The sequence below is a fragment of the Labrus bergylta genome, chromosome 12 (assembly GCF_963930695.1).
Source record: "Labrus bergylta chromosome 12, fLabBer1.1, whole genome shotgun sequence".
NCBI lineage: Eukaryota > Metazoa > Chordata > Actinopteri > Labriformes > Labridae > Labrus > Labrus bergylta.
This window is the reverse complement of record NC_089206.1, coordinates 7,721,724-7,742,112: the sequence shown is the minus strand read 5'-3', so window position 1 is coordinate 7,742,112 and position 20,389 is coordinate 7,721,724. Positions and strand designations below refer to the sequence as shown.

Genomic DNA, 20,389 nt, shown 5'->3' with positions numbered 1-20,389 from the left:
ATATTAATTTTCAGGACTTTTCATTAAACAGTCACCCCAGCGTGAGGTTCCATAACAGATTTCCTACCATTTTGTAGGTAACAGCAAATCTAATTCTAATCCTTTACCCAGTGGACAACTCAATTTCTCAGTTCTGCCCAGATATAAGTGTGTGGGTAAAGACATTTTTAAATTGGAAATTAGCCAGGAGTGGTGTACTGATTATGTCTAGAGTTTCAACAGGAGAACAGGAGAGATTAATTTTACACACAAATATCTCCCATCTGAGCAGACACTTAAAATGAAATGTCTCCATATGCCTCGGCTGTACCCTGCTTCAGGAGGTCATTTTGATTACCGCAGAAATCCATTGTTCCACCCCATCTACGCTCCTCCACTTACTCTCCCACACAGTCATTTGCATTTTCTCTTTTGGCTGTCTTCCATATCTTTCAATTCATCCTGTCACACCTGTTATTTACTTGCTTTCCCTCCTTTTCCCCTGTGTTTCTTTTCCCTCCTTCCTGGTGGCAGCACAGAACCTCATCTGAATGCAGAACCAGTCACCAGCTCTCTACCTGCTTTGGGCTTTTTTTATATGAAAAGTGCAATCATCCTTTTCTTTTATACCAGCTCATAACAACTCAAGGTGTCACAGAATTGCTCACATGCCATAAAATGAATGAACAAATTCCCTACTTGTCTGCAAGTGCATGGATACCTTGATATTTTATTCACCTTTTATGTTGCTGTGCTGGTTATCTTACTCTGTCCTGCCCAAACAGTATGAATAAGCTTTCCAGTGCTTGCTCTCTTGCCTGCAGACAAGTAGAGAGAGAGAGAGAGGCAGGGGAGAGGAGAAAGTACGAAGGAGGGAGAGGGTAGCAAATAAGGTGTGGGTTAAAATTATGGGGGATTGGAAAAGAGAGCAGCAGCCCAGCCCTGAAAAGGAGAGGAAGAAGGTGGGTTAGAGAGAGAGAGAGAGAAAGAGGAATCATACAGTGTGAAATCTGTCTATAGTAGTAGTGCAGATCAGCAGGCTCCTCCACCGCTGGGGAACAGCCGCCTTTTGTGTTCCCCCCTACTGCAGTGGGGGAGTGCATTTACCGTCACGCCCAAGGGGGGGAGAAGCCAAGAAGTATCCTCCAATCAGCCATTAGTGATTTCTCTCTTCTTGTGCGGCTGCTGATGGTGATTTATCTCTGACCTGAGCTGAGCGCTGCTCTCTGCTCACTTCACAAACCACCTGGAATACTCAGCATGGTCTTTATTTCTTTTTCTCAAGCACAACTGCAACTGCTCTCCTGTGGATATTTCAGAAAAAGAATGACCAGAGGACAAAAGGAGGATTAAAATGGACTTACTGAGTGCTACTTTCACATTTCCCTGCCGCAGGAAGAAGATGGACTAACTTTTGCAGGCGTATTTCCCCAACACGAGGACCTAATCTTTTTACTCAATGCTTCAAAAAGAATATAGGCTTTTGATAATATTTTGTCATTTCATACCACATTTTGTTCTGAAAGCATGGGAGGAAGGGGATGATCATTGCAGAATAACCATGTAGGAGTGATACACAGGTAGATAGAGGTGTAAAGTGGGCTGGAGGTGGAGAGGGAGAGAAGGGGGATCAGCTGGTGCACACCTGCCTGCTGAGCACGTCTGACACCTCGCTGTAGCCAGATTAGCGCCTGCTCTCCAGAGTTTGACTATCAGTTGATCTTTTCTCGAGTTCAGATAGCTTTCCTGCATGCTTGTGTGCAAATATATACCTGTGAGTACGGTGTGTGTGTGAGTGTGTGACAGTGTGAGTGTGGGGTTTGTGTCAGGAGCCAGAGTTTGGGATTACACCGCCTCTGGAAAGGATACAAGTGTAGCGGAGCCTTTGAATGAGGATTAGCAGCTCTAACACCTTGTCGCTGGCAGCAAACAGGGCGATGGACCTTTTAGACAAGACCTAAAAAAGCTTCACATGGGCTGGCAGTTCTCACTGTAGGGTTAGAGATGAAGGTTTAACCGAGATGATAATACTTGGAGGAAAGGGAGAAGTTGATGAAGAACGTTATATTGACAGTTTGTCATCCTTTTAATTCAGATTTCCCTTGAGGGATGCAGACACAGGTTCATCTTTGAGATAGTGGGAGTTCTGTATCAACAGGCTGAGCTGGACAAAGAAAAATGAATATATTGACACATGTGAGAATGTGTAAGGGAGATGTTAGAAAGTATATCCACAATTTGCTTTAAAAAAAAAACATGAAATCATTGAACATTTTAAAGGCAAACATTGATGCCACTTTTGATAAAAATTCTTAATTTCCCAAGAATCCAGCAAGCACACAATTTAAATGATCCATGGGATGGTTGGGTATTGATTTCACCACACAGTCAGGATAGAGTCATGTCTGATCTCTGCTTGAGAGGTCACTAATTTAATTATAATCCGTCATTTGCTCTCAGCCTTGAGCTGTCTGCTGAGTGCTGAGTCTGCTGCAGTTTAGAGAATCAATAGACTAATACTTGTCACAATATCTGACAACATAGCGGATAAACACAATGCAATCTATGTAATGTAGAATTCTTGGAATTTATACTTTTGCTATGTGTTTTTTTGCACGTCTAGAGCGACTTGGAGAGGCGGAATAAAACATGACTGCTGACATTTACAGGAAATTTGGCAGCTTTTGTGTGTATATCGTGCAGTTTTGATGCATGTGCTGGAGCTGTCTAAACATACACCTTATCTTAGCTGCACAGCAAGAGCTTAAAGATCCTGGGTAATAGTGTAGAGGGCAACACCTTGCACCAAGTCAGGACATACCTTTGTAACAATGCATTGATTTTTAAGTGGTGGACCTCAGCAGGGGGAAGCGAGTCCTGTCAGGAGGAAAAGTTATCTCTGCAGACACACTCAGCAGCCATCCTGGAAAGCAGAGTAAGTGGGAAGCTCGGTGTGGGAGTGAGGAAAGCACTGAGGCAAGTTCTTTGAAAGCAGCGTTGTTTGTATCTACTTTGTTCAAAGAGTGTTGCTGAAAGAGAGACATTTGGTAGGTTTTAGTGCTGCGAGGGGAAAAACTCAGGAACAGCGTGGGGGAGTTCTGATTGAGTTCTGCTGGGGGAAAGAGCCTGCTCCAGTCTGCAGGTTTCAGCATTCAAGCACAAACAAAGCGAGCTGCAACAAGAACGATAACCTTTTCAATTTAATGACATGAGCACAAAACAACAGGACTCTTAAAATCTACTGTTTTCTATATGCAAGATTACATCTGAACTGGATGATCTACAAGCACATGAACTTAAACAAGCAACATTTTTTGCCTGCAATGGAGACAAAAATCAACACATCCTGCAGCTGTAAAACTATCTCCAGATTTACCATTTCTCTGGATTATAACACCTAAAGTCGTGGACACGAAGAGGAGAACAGGGTCACACCCAAACAAGCTGTGAGTCCATGTCTTGCATGGATGTGCAACTCTGAGGTGGAGAAGTGTAGTATACCACAGCCCCGTGAATGAGGGTGGGGCTCTCCTCACACTGCCACAGACAAAGACCCTGGTAGAAAGAGTCCTGGTGTGAGAAGTGGTTATCAGGGGCAGTTTTTTTTTACCTGCACAGTCCAGCGCCGAGTCAAAGTCACAATGGGGTGCAACATGTGCGTGGTTCAAAAGCCTGAGGAACAATACAGGGTCATGTTCCAGGTGAGCACCATGTCTCCTCTCCTGTCTCTTGCCTTTTATTCTTTCTTTTCTTTCAGCCTTCAAGTTAAAGCATTTTTTTGTGTGTCCTCCTTTAAGCTTTGATTCATATGCTGTCTTAACTTTCCCATTTTATTGCAGGGATTCTTCCAGAGTTGTTAAAAAACAAATGGCCTTCTTCTCTCTGCAGCAACAAACCCAACCTTTCATGTTTACACACTCTTTTTCATTTGAAGCCATTCACACATTAACTCCCTTACTACCACGTCTGAGTCATACATTTAATTTGCATATATTAACCAAAGTTAATTTTGTATTGCCAGAAATATCAGGGATTGCATTATTACATAACTCATAAGTGAGTAAAAGCAAAACATCAGCAACAATTGGGACTTTAAAAAAAAAAAAATCTGAACTTATTCTGATACTTTGGAGATTTTTTGAGCTGAACTGAAAACAGACATGTTCTATATGGCAATTGTATGTACAATTTCAAACAAATGCAGTGCTGACCTGAGAAAGTCTCCTACTTTCGCTGAAGCCAGTGCTAACAGTAATGTAAGCTATGCACTAGAAGTTCCCTCTGCTTGACAAACTTCATGATGAAACCATTTCTAAATACCCTAATTATTGTTTTTTCTTCATTATACATTCTTTAAAACCGTTCAATAACATCATATTTATACTGGTACTAGGTCCACATCTGCCCTTTAATAATGGCCAACCAAAATATCAGCCAGTACACCAAATGATGAAACCTTTCTAATGACAGTTCATTAATTAACTCATTAAATCCATTAGGTGAATTAAAACGAGTGAATGCACACCACACATCTGATTGATTTAATAGAAGCTCTTCATCATGAGTCACATCTCCCCTTTAGCTATTTTTTTTTGTGTGGCTTTCATGTATATAAATTAGCCAAAGGAAACAAGTGGAAATTATTTTTGTAGCTCTTATTCAAGGCTATTAATTTCAGTATTGAAAAATCCATTCAGTGATGATAATACCGATAATTATGAGAATGGCACTTCAGTGTGATAACGATGATTATGATCAGAGAGGAGCTCAATGACATAAGACAGAGCGATAAGGTTGAGAAAGTGAAGTGGTGCAGAGCCTCAGAGGCAGCAGGATGGATGGTTTGTTAAAGCCGGGCTAAAGTGTTATGGGAGGAAGAGAGGAGTTGCCACGGTTACAGCCTCAGCAACACCTGCCTACTGGGAGCACAGACTGAATGTGAGTAAGCTCATCTGGCCATGAGGCGCCTGAGGAAGCTCCTGCTCGCTCGGTGACTCGATGATGCATGCAGTGACCAAAATAAAGTCCCACGCTTACTAAGCATGAAGAACAATCTGCACCCATGGGTATGCAGAGCAACACTTTTAGTATCTGTGGCATTGGGCGCCTCAGCTGGGTCCCTGAAGCATCCAGTGTTTGAGCCAGTTAAATGGCTGCATCTGATGCCAGAGGTGATGCCAAAAGAGAAACCAAACCGACTCCAAACGGAGGCATGGTTGTGATTTAGGGAGGATGATTCGGTTGAAAAATGGAAATGAAACAGCTAAAGTTAGACGTTTTATCTCGCCTGTAGACATCAGAAGTAATTGGTTTGAGCCCTTCCTGGAGCAGAGGTGACTGGAAAAGATTTGAGTGACTTCCCAAATCTCTTGGGTGAAGAGCTTAAAAAAAAAAAAAAAAAAAAATTCAGAGTGACTTGATGTGTGTGCAGTCAGGTGATCGTGCAGCGGGGGCCACTGCATTCCATAATCAACAACCTTATCTAACAGGAGTCGGCAGTAATGACACAAGGCGCATGCAGGTCAACATCTTTGAAAGTGGAAATCAAATAATTTCCACTGATCTGGCAATATTGGGGTCAAAGGTTGTGTCCACCGCAGTCCGTCATCCCAGAAAGACTTTCAGCACCTGCATGAGGTTAAGAGGTGGGCGTGGCCTTGAGTGAGTGGTGATGGTAGTGGGTGGATGTTTTAGGATTTGAAGCATGCAGAGGAATCGATGTATTGTATGCAAAGCCTCAACATGAATGGTGGTTTTAGAGACAAGAGCATGTAGTATGGGGGTGGTGGAGCAGCAAGTCTGCATATATTGTGGTCTGGGAGGCTTGTAAAGATGTTGCTGGCTGAGCAGAGAAGCGTGAATCAGAGAGAGGGGAAAAAACTGCAGATGGAGAACTGAACCAGAGCCACAGGATTTTGGCTTCGAGAGGCAGACTAGCACGTCGCAAGGAGAATATTTAGTCAGTGAAACTACACTGCATAAGACGTTATGATAGTTATTGTTACTTTATCAATATAGGGAGCTTAAGAGACAAGATAAGACAGGATAAGATAGAACTTTATAAAATCTGAAGGAAATAATTACTAAAATAACAGTATGTGTAAGACAAATACAAGAGAAATATAAAAACATAAAGTTTATTTTAAGATGTAAGTGTTGAGGGTTAAATGCAAATAAGCTGGAATACCAAAACAAGTTAAATAATAGAAGCAAGCTGAGTAAAAAAGTAATGGCTTGACATTGTCACTAATACCCTGAGAGCTTTAAGAAAACCCAAAGTAAACAGGATAAGATAGTGTTTCTGATAACTCAGTGTTATTCACATTAAGGCGTGTAGCTGACCTGATTGACAGGTGGGCGCAGTGTAGCTGTTTGTCAGGAGGCTTGAGACCTGCCTTAGCTCCAGCTCTCAGCCAGTCGTTAAGTTGACTGAAAGTTAGGTTGACTGAAAGTTAGGTTGAAACAACATTTCCAGCATTGCGACCGCCGTCGACGGGACTCCAGCGCCCCCTGCAGTAACACCTGGGTGTGGTCACTCAGGCTTTGTTCATTGATATTTACAGTCTATGTATTGTACATGGCCCCCTGGTGTTAAAGAGTTGCATTGCACAGGATAAGGAACTTTATAAAGCCAGGTATCGAAAAGTAATATTGCACATAAGAGCTTTGCGAAACAGGATCCAATAAAAAACATGCAATTATAACAAAATAAATCTTTAAAAGTGTAAATATTTTACATTTTAAAAAAATTGCAATAGGAAATACCCAAACAAAGCAACCAACACTGTCATATAGTTCTATAGATGCTATCAAAATAACAAAGTTTACTCTGATTAAAAGCCAAATCAAAGAGATGGGTTTTTAATCTTGCTGAAAAGAATCTAATGGATTTTGCTTTTTTAAGATCCAGAGAGATGGTTTCCCTCAGATGAAGTGAAAAGCAAAATGCAATCACAGACTTCATGCTGGGCTTTTTTCTTGAAATTCAATCTCGGTTATTACATGTAATGATCACAAAAACACAACTTGTGCTGTGCAGATGGCTGATTAATCCCAAGATCATGCCAAGAGAAAGATGGAGGTACACTGTGTCCAATCATTAAAAAACCCATCATGAAAAGAGGAAACATAATTACATTTCTGCGCACATTTCACGGCTTCTTGCTTTAGAGGTTTAAAGCTTTGGGCTGTTTTTTTTCCTTTAACTAACATGTCTAATTACACCTTCGAATTAGATGCAGCCTACTGAGTAACTGTTTTTTAACAATAAATACTACATTAAACAGCCACACCAGACTGGAAAATCTGGCTGTTAAATTTGACTTTATAAAAACACTTGCTTCTCTTGCCAAAGGAGTAGTAGTCATGCATTATACATCGGGCCTCTGCTGCACATACGCCGCACACTGTGGTGGTTGGTACACACCCATTGGCATGTTTTTGATCAATCCTGCCTCCTATAGCCTAAAGTAAAAAGGAAACACAGTTGGTCCGTTAATGAAATACAGAAGCGGTTGTCGACTTTCGTGTCCATAAACCATTTTAAACAAGAAAATTACATTCAACATACATTTAAGTGCCTGACCCACAGATACACACAGAGCCACACACGGTAAACCTCTGCCCCCCCTGAGCCCCTTCAGCCACTCCCTTCTTTCTCTCTCCCTCTCTCACAGTAAAGCAGGAGGCTGTTTCCATGGCAACCGGCATCATTAAACAAAATAATGTGCTTTTGCTCACAGTGACACAGAGAAAACATGCTGACGGTCACAAGAAGCAAAGATCACAATCGATGCAAACAAATGACCGGCTGACGTTAGCTGGATATTTGTGGATGACACAGAAACCCACATAGGGCCACACCATAGACTGTAAATATGGTCCACACATATTAGTTTATGCAACAGAAGGAACAGCAGATGACATAATGTGAGGTTTCAACAGACACTCAAAACACAATTGAGTACATCAAAATCATTGAGTACTGGCACCAAATTGTACATTTATATACGCCTATATTATGTTCGCCTTTAGGTGGTACGCTGTGTAGGGCTTCGGATTTCATCCATAAGCATTCAATAAACTTAGAGATAAGATCATCTGAATTACTCATTAGTACATAAAATTATATTTTAACAGCTAAATTTCTTATTTTTTTATCATCTATTTTCAAACTGATATAGATTTTCTCAACAAAAAAAAAAACATAGAAAGTCATATTTTATCTGAGGCATCACATTTCATCTTTTATTCTTTGCCACTGTCTCTCATATGACAACTTTAACCTCCAAATGTCCTGTGCATGAAGGGTCACACGGCTGTTCTGTGTTTGCTGTAACTTAATTTATTATGCTGCAGAAAATCAACAGTGGATGCTGATTAATAGGACAGCCAGACAGACTGCCAATTACCTTTATGGTGGTCGGCTATTCTTCGTGTAAGAGTGTGTCCGTTTCCTCGGTTTGACTGCAGGCTATAGTGTGCATAACAAGGTTTCCTGTGCATTGTGTCTGTCACGGTCTCAGGCATGGAGACAGGCTCTCTAATTAAATAGAACGCAGGTGACAGAAAATAAAGGGTGTAGGGATTTATTGTAAGGTCCTACAGGCTTTGACATGCTGCTTTTTTACTGACCTACCCTGTGTTCTTCCAGCATCCCTTATAAAAACACACATGCTCATAATTCATCCTTTGTCCTAACAGATGAATGCATTGACAAAAGGCATATTTATACACTCCATACTCCCTCTGAGGCTTGTTAGCTTCCTCGCCTTCATTCCAAAGAATTCTTGATCTCTTTTTAAATCAATATCTTCTCACTGTTATCAGTTTATAATAGGCCTACCTCTCCCTTGCTTGTCTATTTAAATTAACTCGGTGATATGAAACATCAGAGGTTACAGCCTGAGCAGGTCAACCTCTTCTGCAGATTAATTGATTTTCTGAGGAGGCGACTGCGCCGGCCTTTCAAAGCATGGGAGATGAGAAAAATCAATTACCGAACTCGTGGAATTCAGTATGTTGTGTGGGGGGGGGATTGATGCAGATGATTTTGCATAAAAAAACATTGTGAAAATAAAAGGAAATACAAGTTTGGGGGAGGAAAATAATCCCTGCAAGAGCTCAAAATAAATTAATAAATTTATGATTGTGTATTTTTCCTCACACTCTTATAGGCGATGTGTATAATGTAAAGTAAGACATCACCTCCTCAGCATTTTTCCTCCCTTCTCTACCGATTAGCACACAAGATTCATTCGCTCTTTAAGGGGCTTTCAGATAAAAACTAATTATGCATCCACCACTTAGCCATTTCCCAGGAGCCTCCATTGTGCATGTTTTTACATACAAGTACTGAACCCAGAGCAACGTAAGTTCACTCTCTATTTACATACTTTCCTTGAAAGCTTGTTTTCTACGTCTTTCTTGCATCATTACCCCCTCCTTTCCTCTCCTCACCTCCTTTCCTCCTTGCTCCCTGTGCACTCCCTCAGTGTCTCTCCTCCTTTGCTTTCTCTCTCTCCACTTTGAACTCTTTGCATCTCTTTCATCTCTTACCCACAACCTCCCGTCCCCACCCTCAGCTCCTCTGCGGCTGCAGAATCCACCACCGCCCACCCCCTGCTGCGACTATTTTTCTGAATACCAATTCTGTTTTTTAAACACAAACATTAAAAAAAAAGAAAGGTGGAGTGCATGCACCCGTTGCTTCATTATTTTTGTTTTGTTGCATATACAAAGTAGTTGTTTTGTTGCACTTAAAAATGGCTGCATTTAATGACCTCCTGACCCAGAGATGATAAAGAACAGCACAGGGTAAGAGTATAATGGATTCTCCGTCAAATCAGAGCCGAAAAGCTGTCCAACACACAACAACCATTACCCTGCATTAAGTTATCTTCAAAGCAATCCCAGCAAATCTCATTGATAATGAATGAGAAACCCCCACCTCAATCCTCTTTCAGTATTCATACCTGTCACTCACGGCCACAGAGCTGCTCTCTAATAGCCTCTTTCTCTGATCCTGGAGATGTAGGGCTGGAAAAAATATTGGGGGGTTTTTCTGCTGTACTCTAACATGCAAACACAGGGTTCATTTTCCTCATCACTAATAGGCCATGTAAGCAGAAAGAATGTTTTCTGTCTTCAAGTAAGCAGGCTCATTAAGCGAGACAGCAAGATTTATGACGGAACATTAGAGCGAGGAAGGACAAACATACACAAGGAGATGGACCGGCTGAAATAGATGGAGGAGAGCGGTGTGAGCAGTCATCTCCAGGGAAGGGACAGAGCAGAAAGAACTGCTGAGGCAGCACAAAGAAAAGGAAAGCAGAGGAAACAGGAGAGGGAATAAGCAGGAGTGGACAGAATGTGAAAGTGAGCATGGCAACACAATGGCAAAAAGAGGAAAAGAGGAAAAAATATCTCAAAGGTTGGTGGTGGTGGTTTGAGAGGTAGCAAAATAAAAAAGGAGGCAAAGGGGGTGAATGTGGCTTGAAAGTTTTCTCGCTTGGCTGAACAGGGGAACATTGATTTGACATGCAATTACTGTAAGGGGACAAGAGGAGCGAGTGGGAGTGGGAGAATGAAGCAGGAGGGTAAAGATGTGGAAGGACTCAGACAGCCAAGGTCAGTGACTGTGTAACATGAATGAGACTCTACAAAGGCTGGCTGCTTCAGTGAATGCCTGCTACTATCACATGGACAGCAGCATGTTACTGTCTGTGTAGTGTGATAACATCAAGGGGATTTAAAGTCTGGTTTATGCTTTTTCTATGAATTATTAGGAAACCATAGCTTATGTAGGCCTATATGACTGATGCAGTCATTTTTTAAGGAATAGTCTTTATCCCTGCTAGCGGCTTTGTCGGACTGAATGCAAACATTCATACAAAGACTTTGCTAACGTGCTTTAGTTTGCTGTCAGAATATTAATCATGTCCAGATTAAAAGGTAGAATGTGTTGGTATAATATATTACTAGAGCTATTTTTGGGCTAACATTAAAAACTTGAAGCTCATAGCTCAGAATAAAGTAATTGTGTAAACTTTACTATACAATAATATATAATACATATATATAAATATTGTATATAAACTTTGCATACAAAAAAACACATTAACATTACTTAGTTATATCAGAGTTTCATTAGGAAAGATGTTTTTTGTAAGCAATAAGTAGGCTACTATAACTCCCATGATCCTTTACTCCATGACAACATTAAAATACCTCGTTTGTTAATATTGTTTTGGTAAGGGGCCCTTTGGACAGAATTACATACTTACTGTCTATAAGTACTAGCTGTTGGTTTGGTAGAGCAGGTACCCCAAGTACAGAGGATACAGTCCTCGTTGCACCGGCCGCAGGTTTGATTCCCAGTCGTGCCGCTGTTTGGTGTATGAGAGCCCACACTTTCACCCCACATTTCCTCTCTATCTTTAGTTGTCTCATCAATAAAGACAAAAAAAACCCAAAAAGCATTGGCACTTTAGCACTATAGTATAGTATACAGCTAGTAGCCCACTTTAGTGTGTTGGCAGTAGATTTGCTTATTAGCTCTGAACACAAAGTAAGGCATTGGCTGATTAAAAAGTCATATGTAAAAAATAAAGAATCAGGCTAAAGTATTGAACAAATTAAATATTACCTAGTCCTACAATTTATGAATATTTATTTCCTTGAATTTCCCTCGGGATCAATAAAGTATCTATCTATCTTTCTATCTATCTATCTATCTATCTTAGAATCAAATCATTTGGTGCCAATCAAGTTGAGACATTTCTCAAGATATATATACATTTTTACATGCATGTAGCTAAAGTTTTTGTGGCTCACCAAAGTCATTTGGATTCATCCTCTGGGAACCATAAATGTCTGTAAAGATTTCCTGGTTATCTGACTGATGGTGAAGATGGTCTTCACACTGCTACAGCTGAACTAAAAAACAATTACATTTAAATACAGAGCCAGTTATTAAAACTCAATTCATCCTTCCTCTTTAGATTCACAAATGTTCTTGACCTGACCAGGATTATATCGGTTCAGTCACCCTGATGTTGAATCCCGATGCTGCTTTGATGCGCCCTCAGATTTATTTTCAATAATCCTAAATTATTAATGCCCCTTCCTTTCGTGCTGTATGAAGCAGCGGCAGCAGCGGCAGAGATGCAAAGTGATTTGGCTTTCAACAGTGCCAGGAAACATATTGTGATGCTACTGTTCATATGATTACCATTTATATTGTGCATATGTTGACCATTAAGATAAATACTCAATATATAGAAGTCGGAGGAAAGATGTTAGAAAAAAGGAATATTAAACAAGTCTGAAAAGCTCAGAAAAAGAAAATTAAGTTTGTTTATCTTGGACATAAATTGGGTTTTCTGAATTGAAATACGTTTGCAGAGAGGGACCAATTCTTATTCCCACAAAAGAAAGATAACTGTGTTTTGTAGCAGAGTGTTCAGGCGGACAAAGCCTGTAAAATTCAATTTGATGTCTGTGCCTGTTAACTTCCATACATATTCTTCCTGTTGAACTACCTCTGCTTCTTTCTCTCTATAAACCCGAAGCTCTTATCATTTTTGCAGTATTTCTCAGCTGTAAGAAGTGTCTGACGTCACCTTTTTCCTTCTTTCTCTCCACAGAAGGGTCACATAAGCAACATGTTGTGCTCTTATGACGCTGATGGTCGATTAAAGGTCTCAGTATCCAGCTTTCTGCTCTGCTGCTTGGTGTGATGTGCTGTCCAAACCTTTTACATTTAAACCTGTTCCTTTTTTTTTTTTTTTTTTTTAAGTCTCTGTGCACCTGTAGAAACACTTTCAGCAGTCTGACAGTTTAAATACACTCTTGTGTCTGCTGAAGTGTATTTTTGTAGTTTTCCTTTGACTAACATGACCTCAGTCTTTGTTTTAGGTGTGTGTGGCTGTAGTTCCCCTTCTTGTTCATTGTGTTTTGTGAGACAGAGTTAGATGAACTAACCCTCTCAGTCTGATTAAAAAGCTCTTTTGAATTCATCTTTCCTCTTGTAGTCCACCTGTAATCATTTTTTATTTTTTTTAAACTCTGTTTGCTGCCCATTTTCTTAATCTTGTCTGTTTCTAGTACACTTTGCTTTCCTTTTTTGTCATCTGTTGGTAAAATTACATTTAGGAAATCCCCCAAAACACTAATATACACCTTTATCCATGCACAAACTCTCCTTAAATTAACAACCCCTCCTCTCCTCTCTCTTTCCCTTTTACTCCTCTATTTATGCATGACAATGTTATTTCTAGGTGAATGGGAAGGAGCTGTCCTGCCTTTCCAGGGATCCCACCCTGGACATACGGGACCCTGTGCTGTCCAACATACTGCGGCGGGGGGCCCGTAGACGTGCAGGCCTAGCGGGAGCACCCGGAGCATCGGTGCCAGTGACCATGGGCATGGCCGACTGTGTCGACAGCTGCACCCAAACAGACATCAGCTTCCAGCATATGTTGACTCTGGGCAAGAGCAGCCAGCATCCCTGTGGAGCTCCACCCCCACCCGACCCTCCGCCGTCCCCGCCACTACCACCGCTGCTGGAGCCATATCTCTTCAATGAACTGTGAGTGTTTAATAGGCCACCTGTCAGACCAGAACTCATCCACCATTTTGGCTCTTGTTCATGCCATTCAGCCGTCACATTTGAAGTTTAAAGCTGCCCTCTTTACTCTAATACTTTGTTCCGGATGTTTTTATTCTCAGCTTCACAGAGCCGGTTTACTACGACCCCACTGACTACTTCGACATCACTCAGCATGAAGTGGACAGGCAGGATGAGCTGGAGTATGAGGTGAGGGCCAATCATCTGCCGAAACTCCTCTTCAGACAGCTTCCCCGCTGCCTTTTTGAGTGACAGTCAAACTTTTGTCTCTCTGCTGCAGGAGGTGGAGCTGTACAAGTCTCGTCAGCAGGATAAACTCGGTCTGACGGTGTGTTACAGAACCGATGATGAAGAGGACCTGGGGATATACGTAGGAGAGGTGAGAATACTTCTAGTAAAACATTTGAAAAAAACAAAATATATTTTTTTACACTCCTAAACAAATCCTTCTTCCACCCATCATCCAGGTAAATCCAAACAGTATTGCTGCAATAGATGGACGAATCCGCAAGGGAGACAGAATACTACAGGTAGAGAGGCTTTAAAAGGTGTACTGGGGCTAAAATTGTGATTTATTTATTATCAAGCATCCTCCATGGACCACTTGTGATTGTCTGCTCAGTTTTCTATACTCAGCTGAGGGAATTTACCTGGCCATCGTATCTATCTTTTTTGGCAGCTTCCTCAATTATAATCTTGCAGTAGCTAACATTTTGTATTTTGCATTGAAAGCTTTGAAAACATGTGGCTTGTGTATTCAAACTGCTAACTCCAGCATTTTAAAATTCACCATTTATTGAACTGAGATGAGCAAATTTACGATGCTTGGTATCTACTTCTTTCTCTGCTTTTAACTCACATGAGCCAAACAAAATGATGTGATCAGCTACGCCTCCAAAATCTTTAGAAATGTTTATATTGATACAAGACGTTTTCAGACTTTAAGAATTATGTAAAACACCCTAATAGAATCCAACATCTTTGAAAATCATGTTGAACGTATAATTTCCAGAGGCTTCAATTTTTTGGATATAGTACCATTTTTATTCTCAAGATTGATTATTATTACCCACGTAATGAAAGCTATGTAGAGACTTTGTCAGTGTAACTCAAAAGGGAAACCGTTTCCTAGAATGAGCAATTTAATTAAACTCGGCCTCTGTGTTAAGGGTTTTTCTTTATCTGACATTAGCTAAAAAAAAAATTCTCCTCTTTTTGGTTTAGATAAATGGAGTGGACATCCAGGACAGAGAGGAGGCGGTAGCTATTCTCACCAGAGAGGATAGCACTAATGTGTCTCTGCTCCTCGCACGACCCGAGATAGAGGTGAGGAAATTGGATATGCTCTCTTCAGGGGAGCTCTGAATCTGAATGCTAACCTAAAAAAAAAAAAGACCTTGGGTAAAGTTAGGTAGTGGTTTATGCGGCTATGTAGTTATTACATTGAGCAGAAGGTAAGTCAAAGGTGCTCTGCTGCTGCTTCTAAGGAGGCAGAAAAAGAAAGCGGCACAAAAACATGATGATCACACAGATAGCGGGCAGAGACAGGCAAAGACAAATAGGGCTTGAGCTTACTGTGTTAATGTAGCAGCGCTTTGTTTGTCTCAAGGTCACACTTCTAGAAGATACCAGGGCATTTTGAAAAACAATGGAAGCCTCTCACTAACACTCCAGCAAATTAACTAGAAAACACACAACTTGACACATGCTCTCCCGTTCACATTCATTTTTACTGCAGTCCTATTGTGAAAATGAGCTGCAGCTGGAGACAGTATAAGTGAAAAGACAAAAAAAATCTGTATGCTGGCTGCATTTACACAGAGGGAGCTAAAGGGCAGATATAAAAGGCACTCATTAAAACGTTCTAAGTCAAAGAGACACACACACAAATAGCCTCTCCTCTGTTTCAGTATGTCCTTGTATTTGGAGCGATGAGCACAAGCACTACCTGTGAAAGTCTGACAAGATTTATGGCACGGTCCCACATTAAGATTCAAGTGAGGGAGGTTGCGGGTGGAGTATCATCTGAGGGAAATGCACAAGCAGAGATTAAAGCTTGATCTGTTGTCTTAGGGGAGATGAAGAGAGAGAACTGGAGGGGCTGTGGAGGAATAAGAATGAAGATGAAGATAATCAATACTTGGTCTTGCAGTCTGCACGCAATTTACATTCAAATCAAACCAATTAGCCAAGATCAACTGAGTCCCGTGGAGTCAATTGTTTACTAATTCAAGCACAGGTATTTCAGGTATTTGCATAATATTTGATCATCTTTTAAGGGGATGCCTGTCCAAAAAATCAAAACAAAGTGGTTGTGAACAATTATGCTTGTAAAATCAACCACTTTAAGGTTATAATTAGCTATGGAAATTCTTTTGAATTTCTGTTTTATATGTACAAATTACTCAATAAAAACCACACTCAATTGCAGAGTTTTAATCTTGTGTTAAAATGTGACATAGCTCTAGCTCCATCTAGTGGTAGAATGGAGAACTATCTGTGTATCAGTCAGACACGTCCTGCACAGAACAGATACAGTAGATGGGCACTTTATTGTCATTGCATAAAAGAAAACAACAAATCGGAATTGGCCCTATACAAATAAAGATTGATTGATATGAAAATATATCTGTAGCTATGTAGCCTACATGTTAAAACATAGTTGTGCTAAACAAAGATATAATGCAGCGGCGGGAATAAATAACACTAACAGTTCAGTTAATAATTTAATGAAATAAGTCATAGTGCAGTGAATAAACATTTATTTTGCATGGACTGAATAAATAAACAAACAGTTATAGTGCAGTGAATGATGAAATAAACATTTCACAGTGAATTAATAGTGGACAGGTAGCAGCAGTAAAGTGAATTTTGCACAGATATTCTTGCCTTTCTTGGGAGGGAAGGTTATGAGTTTAAAGTTTTGTACAGAGATTTAAGTAAGAAACAGTTTCTAAGTCTGTTTTTGTAAAGATGCTTTAATTATATTCTGAAAGAGAGTGTCACCAGAGCTCTGAAGAGGTGCCATTTAATCCAATAATCAATACATTTTTATTTCTATAGTTCCAAATCCCAACAAAAGATATCTCATGACCCTTAAAGTATAGTGCGGGTCTTGCTGTACTATTTGTATCTCTGTTTACAGGGACCCAACATTAACGATCCACCATCAGTAAGAACTTGGCAACACGGGCAAGAAAACACTTTGAACAGGCAGAAACCTTAAGCAGAACAAGACTCAGATGGTGAACAGCCATCTGTCTCTAACTGATGGGCTGATAAAGTGGGATGGAGGGAGAGAAAGACAGAAAAGACGCCTCTAAGTTCTGGAGAAGTTATTTTCTTTCATGCCACTGAGAACTTCCTGCCTGTAGCAACCAGGTGGACAAGATTAAAACAAGCTGGTGTTAAAATAAAACATGTTTTCTGTGCACTTGAGGTTTGAAGTATCTCATATACAAAATACATTTGAAAGGAGGAGCACTGAGACATTTACAAAACACATTTTTCAGTGGGGTTGGGAGAACTTTCAACCTTGAGATTTTAAGCCAACTTTCTAATGCATACTTTACCTTTGTCTTTTGTCTCTTCAACACAAACATTACATCTCAACTGCAACTTCATGTACTTAATCAAACACCCTGCACCGGATACATCTTTATCTGTCAGAATGACAACCAGCTGGACCAGGAAGAGCTGGAAGTGGAGTCACTGGACAATGCTGCTCACCTTCCCAGCAGCCACAGAGTGATGAACGGCAGCTACGTCCTGGGTGCTGGCCCAGGCAGTGTCTCTGGTGTGCTGGGTAACCACGGCCGCTCACTGAGTAGGGACTCGCCTGATTTGCTTCAGACGGTGCTGAGCAACAGCCAGGAGCTGGACAGCGGGGTCGGTCGTACAGATGAAAGCACGCGCTATGAGGAGTCTTCAGAACATGATCTTTTGGGAGATGACCACACCAGTGCCTCCAACACAAACGCTACTAATACGCCCGGCAGCATGCGCAAGTTTTTGTCCAGCCGAGGGGAAACTCCACCTTTGCTGCACTCTCAGAACCTCCAGTTCAGCACCGACTCCCTCTTAGGCCTGGACTGTGTTAATGGAGGAGGGCAGGAACAGCTGGAACGTTTAGAGAGGGCCTACATGGCAGATCCCATGAGGATGATGATGCCTGGGCTGACAGACGAGGAGTGCGAGAGGTACAAGGAGCTCCTTGAAATAAAATGTTACTATGAGAAGCACAGTAATGATTTGATGCTGCTTGGCGATCAGGGGCAGGCACAAGATGAAGGAGGTGTCTCACTGGATGTGAATAGGAATGAGAGCCTGACGCAGCATGAGATGGCCCTTCTGGAAGAGGAGCTGCGCCACTTGGAGTTCAAGTGTCGCAACATCTTGAGGGCACAGAAGATGCAGCAGCTGAGGGAGCGCTGTCTGAAGGCTTGGCCTCTCGAGGACATGAATGGAGCGAGTTCAGGGGTTGGGGTAGGAGCTGGACACCTTGAGATCAATGGTCCTTTAGCCAGTGAGGAGTCCTGTCACCACGCTCTGTCCGATATCAATGAGTTACCTGAGAGGGAACGCTCAGACAAGGATAGTACCAGTGCCTACAACACTGGAGGGGAGAGTTGCAGGAGCACCCCTCTGGTCAATGACCTGTACCCTTCACACTCCACGCAGAGCCTGGAGAGAGGAGAGGTTCTTCTCCCTGCATGCATGCAGCTTCCAACCTCCACAAGGCAAAGAGAGAGGGGAACCAGGGCTGAAAGGGACGGGATACAAGCCAACCTTAACCAAACCTACTCTCCCCAACCTCACAGGAGAGGAACCGAGTCAAAGACATTAAACGCAGGTCCTAAGGTAAGGTCACTGTCCCGGGATGCAGGAACAAGAAGAGGTTCAGATGGAGGAGCGAGACGCAACCAAAAGGCCAATGGCACAGCTGAGAGGAATGGGGGATACAGTGCTGATAACAGCCCTTACCTGTCGCGCCGTGGGACTGAAACAAAGCCGCCTCAGCGCTACCTGAGCTGCATGCAACTGAGGTCTGCCTCCACCTCTGAGCAGCTAGGTGGACTGCGAGAGGGCAGCATGGAAAATGGGGGCGACGCCAGCCCGATGAGTTTGGGCAGCACCTGTAAAGATGTTGCCCAGGCTACAGATGCAGGACCCTTACCCATGTCCCCCCCACTGATGCCTGCCTCCCCTCGTATGGAGTGGAAAGTGAAGATCCGCAGCGATGGCTCACGCTACGTGGCCAAACGGCCAGTGAGGGATCGCCTCCTGAAGGCCCGAGCCATGAAAATCAGAGAGGAACGCAGTGGAATGACAACCGATGACGATGCCGTAAGCGAAATGAAAATGGGCCGTTACTGGAGCAAAGAGGAGCGCAAGCAGCAGCTGCAAAAGGCCAGAGAACAGCGGCGGCGCAGGGAGTTCATGATGCAGAGCCGTCTGGACTGTTTGAGAGACCGTGAGAGAGAGCAGGGCGGCAACGGTGCTGGACAGCCGGGGACTAGCAACCAACAGGAGCCAAACTCCATCCTGGAGCTGTGTCACCGTAGGAGCATGAAGAAACGCAGTCGCAGAATCCTGGACAACTGGATCACTATACAGGAGCTACTTGCACATGGAGCACGGTCTGTTGATGGAAAGAAGGTCTACAATCCGCTGCTGTCTGTCACCACAGTCTGAGATAAGGTGGGAATGCCAAATGCCAAAGTGTCTCTATAGCTCGAGTACAAGCTGCTTTGGTACACACTGGCACATATTTGTCTGAAAGGATGCAGGGGTATAAAGTGTATGGCAATACAAAGTAGCATAGGATGAGTCCCGAACTGAAATGTTCATATAAAAGGAAAGCTCCTGACTGAAATTGTGTCCGGTAACAGTACTTATCATCCCAAACAGATAAACAATACACACATTTACATTAGTGTTGAAATAAAGCTGCAATTCAGACATCTTTTCCATGAATTCAACACAGAATACTTTTTAGCTACAGTTTCCTCTTAAGTTTGCCTGGTTGAATGGACCTAAACCTGTCTGAAAAATGCTTCCGAGCCTTTTTGTTAAAACTTTTCCTCTCACATGTGAAGCATCTTTTATCTTGCACAGAAACCCGCAACTAATTTTTCAGATATAGAACCTGGACGTCACCGTCACTGCACAAGACAAAAAAAAACAAAAAAAAACTGTTTGGGTTGGACAAGCAGACTCTCAGACATTAAATGGAACAAGAGCACATATTAGTATTTTGGAAGCTGTTACATATTCAGAGAAGTCTTTTTACAGATGCGTTGAGAGATGGCACCACCTGCTGTAAAGCCATTAGGGTAGCGGTGCGCAATACCCTATTAGCTACATTTTTATTAAAGAAAGAACAAAGGAAAATCAAAAGTCAAGACCCATGCAGCTGTGAGATAAAAAAAAAAGAATCACGTCTGTGCCATAAGAGTCCACAAAGGTCGTTTGCCTAAGGACATTTTCAAAAGAACATTGTGTGCAAGTTTATGTAGTTATGACATTTTTTCATTCGTGCTGTGTAAATGTAAAAATGCTCCTTTTTTGAAGAAGGAAATGCAGCTACAAAATTTTCAGACACACATGCTTTTTGTAATAAGTAGCTGATCTGTGCCTTCCATCCAGGCAGATGTGGCTGTGTAGAGCGATACAAGAAAGGAAGAAGTACCATTTTACTGAAGCACAGAACTACTGACAGCTTGCGGTTTTTTGAAAAAGAAATAAGCACATTGTGTCATTAAAAGCACAACACCGTTG

General features: G+C 41.8%; 1 protein-coding gene across 2 annotated transcripts; it reads left to right on the top strand.

Moving 5' to 3' along the window:
* The first annotated feature begins 996 nt into the window (after positions 1 to 996).
* On the top strand, positions 997 to 19,825 carry LOC109986090 (PDZ domain-containing protein 4). 2 transcript variants are annotated; one of them, XM_020636642.2, is made up of 8 exons: positions 997 to 3,680; positions 12,627 to 12,680; positions 13,260 to 13,570; positions 13,711 to 13,798; positions 13,890 to 13,988; positions 14,077 to 14,139; positions 14,834 to 14,935; positions 17,279 to 19,825. In XM_020636642.2, the coding sequence occupies exons 1-8, from the start codon at positions 3,621 to 3,623 to the stop codon at positions 19,301 to 19,303; spliced, it is 2,802 nt and encodes a 933-aa protein (XP_020492298.2). In that variant the 5' UTR covers positions 997 to 3,620; the 3' UTR covers positions 19,304 to 19,825. The 2 variants fall into 2 exon arrangements, with proteins under 2 accessions (XP_020492298.2, XP_020492306.2); XM_020636650.2 differs by lacking the exon at positions 12,627 to 12,680 and having other exon boundaries at positions 998 to 3,680.
* The last annotated feature ends 564 nt before the right edge of the window (positions 19,826 to 20,389 follow it).

Excerpts from the sequence above, each read along its gene's own strand:
- LOC109986090 (XM_020636642.2), top strand. The coding sequence starts at position 3,621 with ATGGGGTGCAACATGTGCGTGGTTCAAAAGCCTGAGGAACAATACAGG. Across the intron at positions 13,571-13,710 it reads CCATATCTCTTCAATGAACT|CTTCACAGAGCCGGTTTACT; the intron begins GTGAGTGTTTAA and ends TTTTATTCTCAG. Across the intron at positions 14,936-17,278 it reads TCGCACGACCCGAGATAGAG|AATGACAACCAGCTGGACCA; the intron begins GTGAGGAAATTG and ends TTTATCTGTCAG.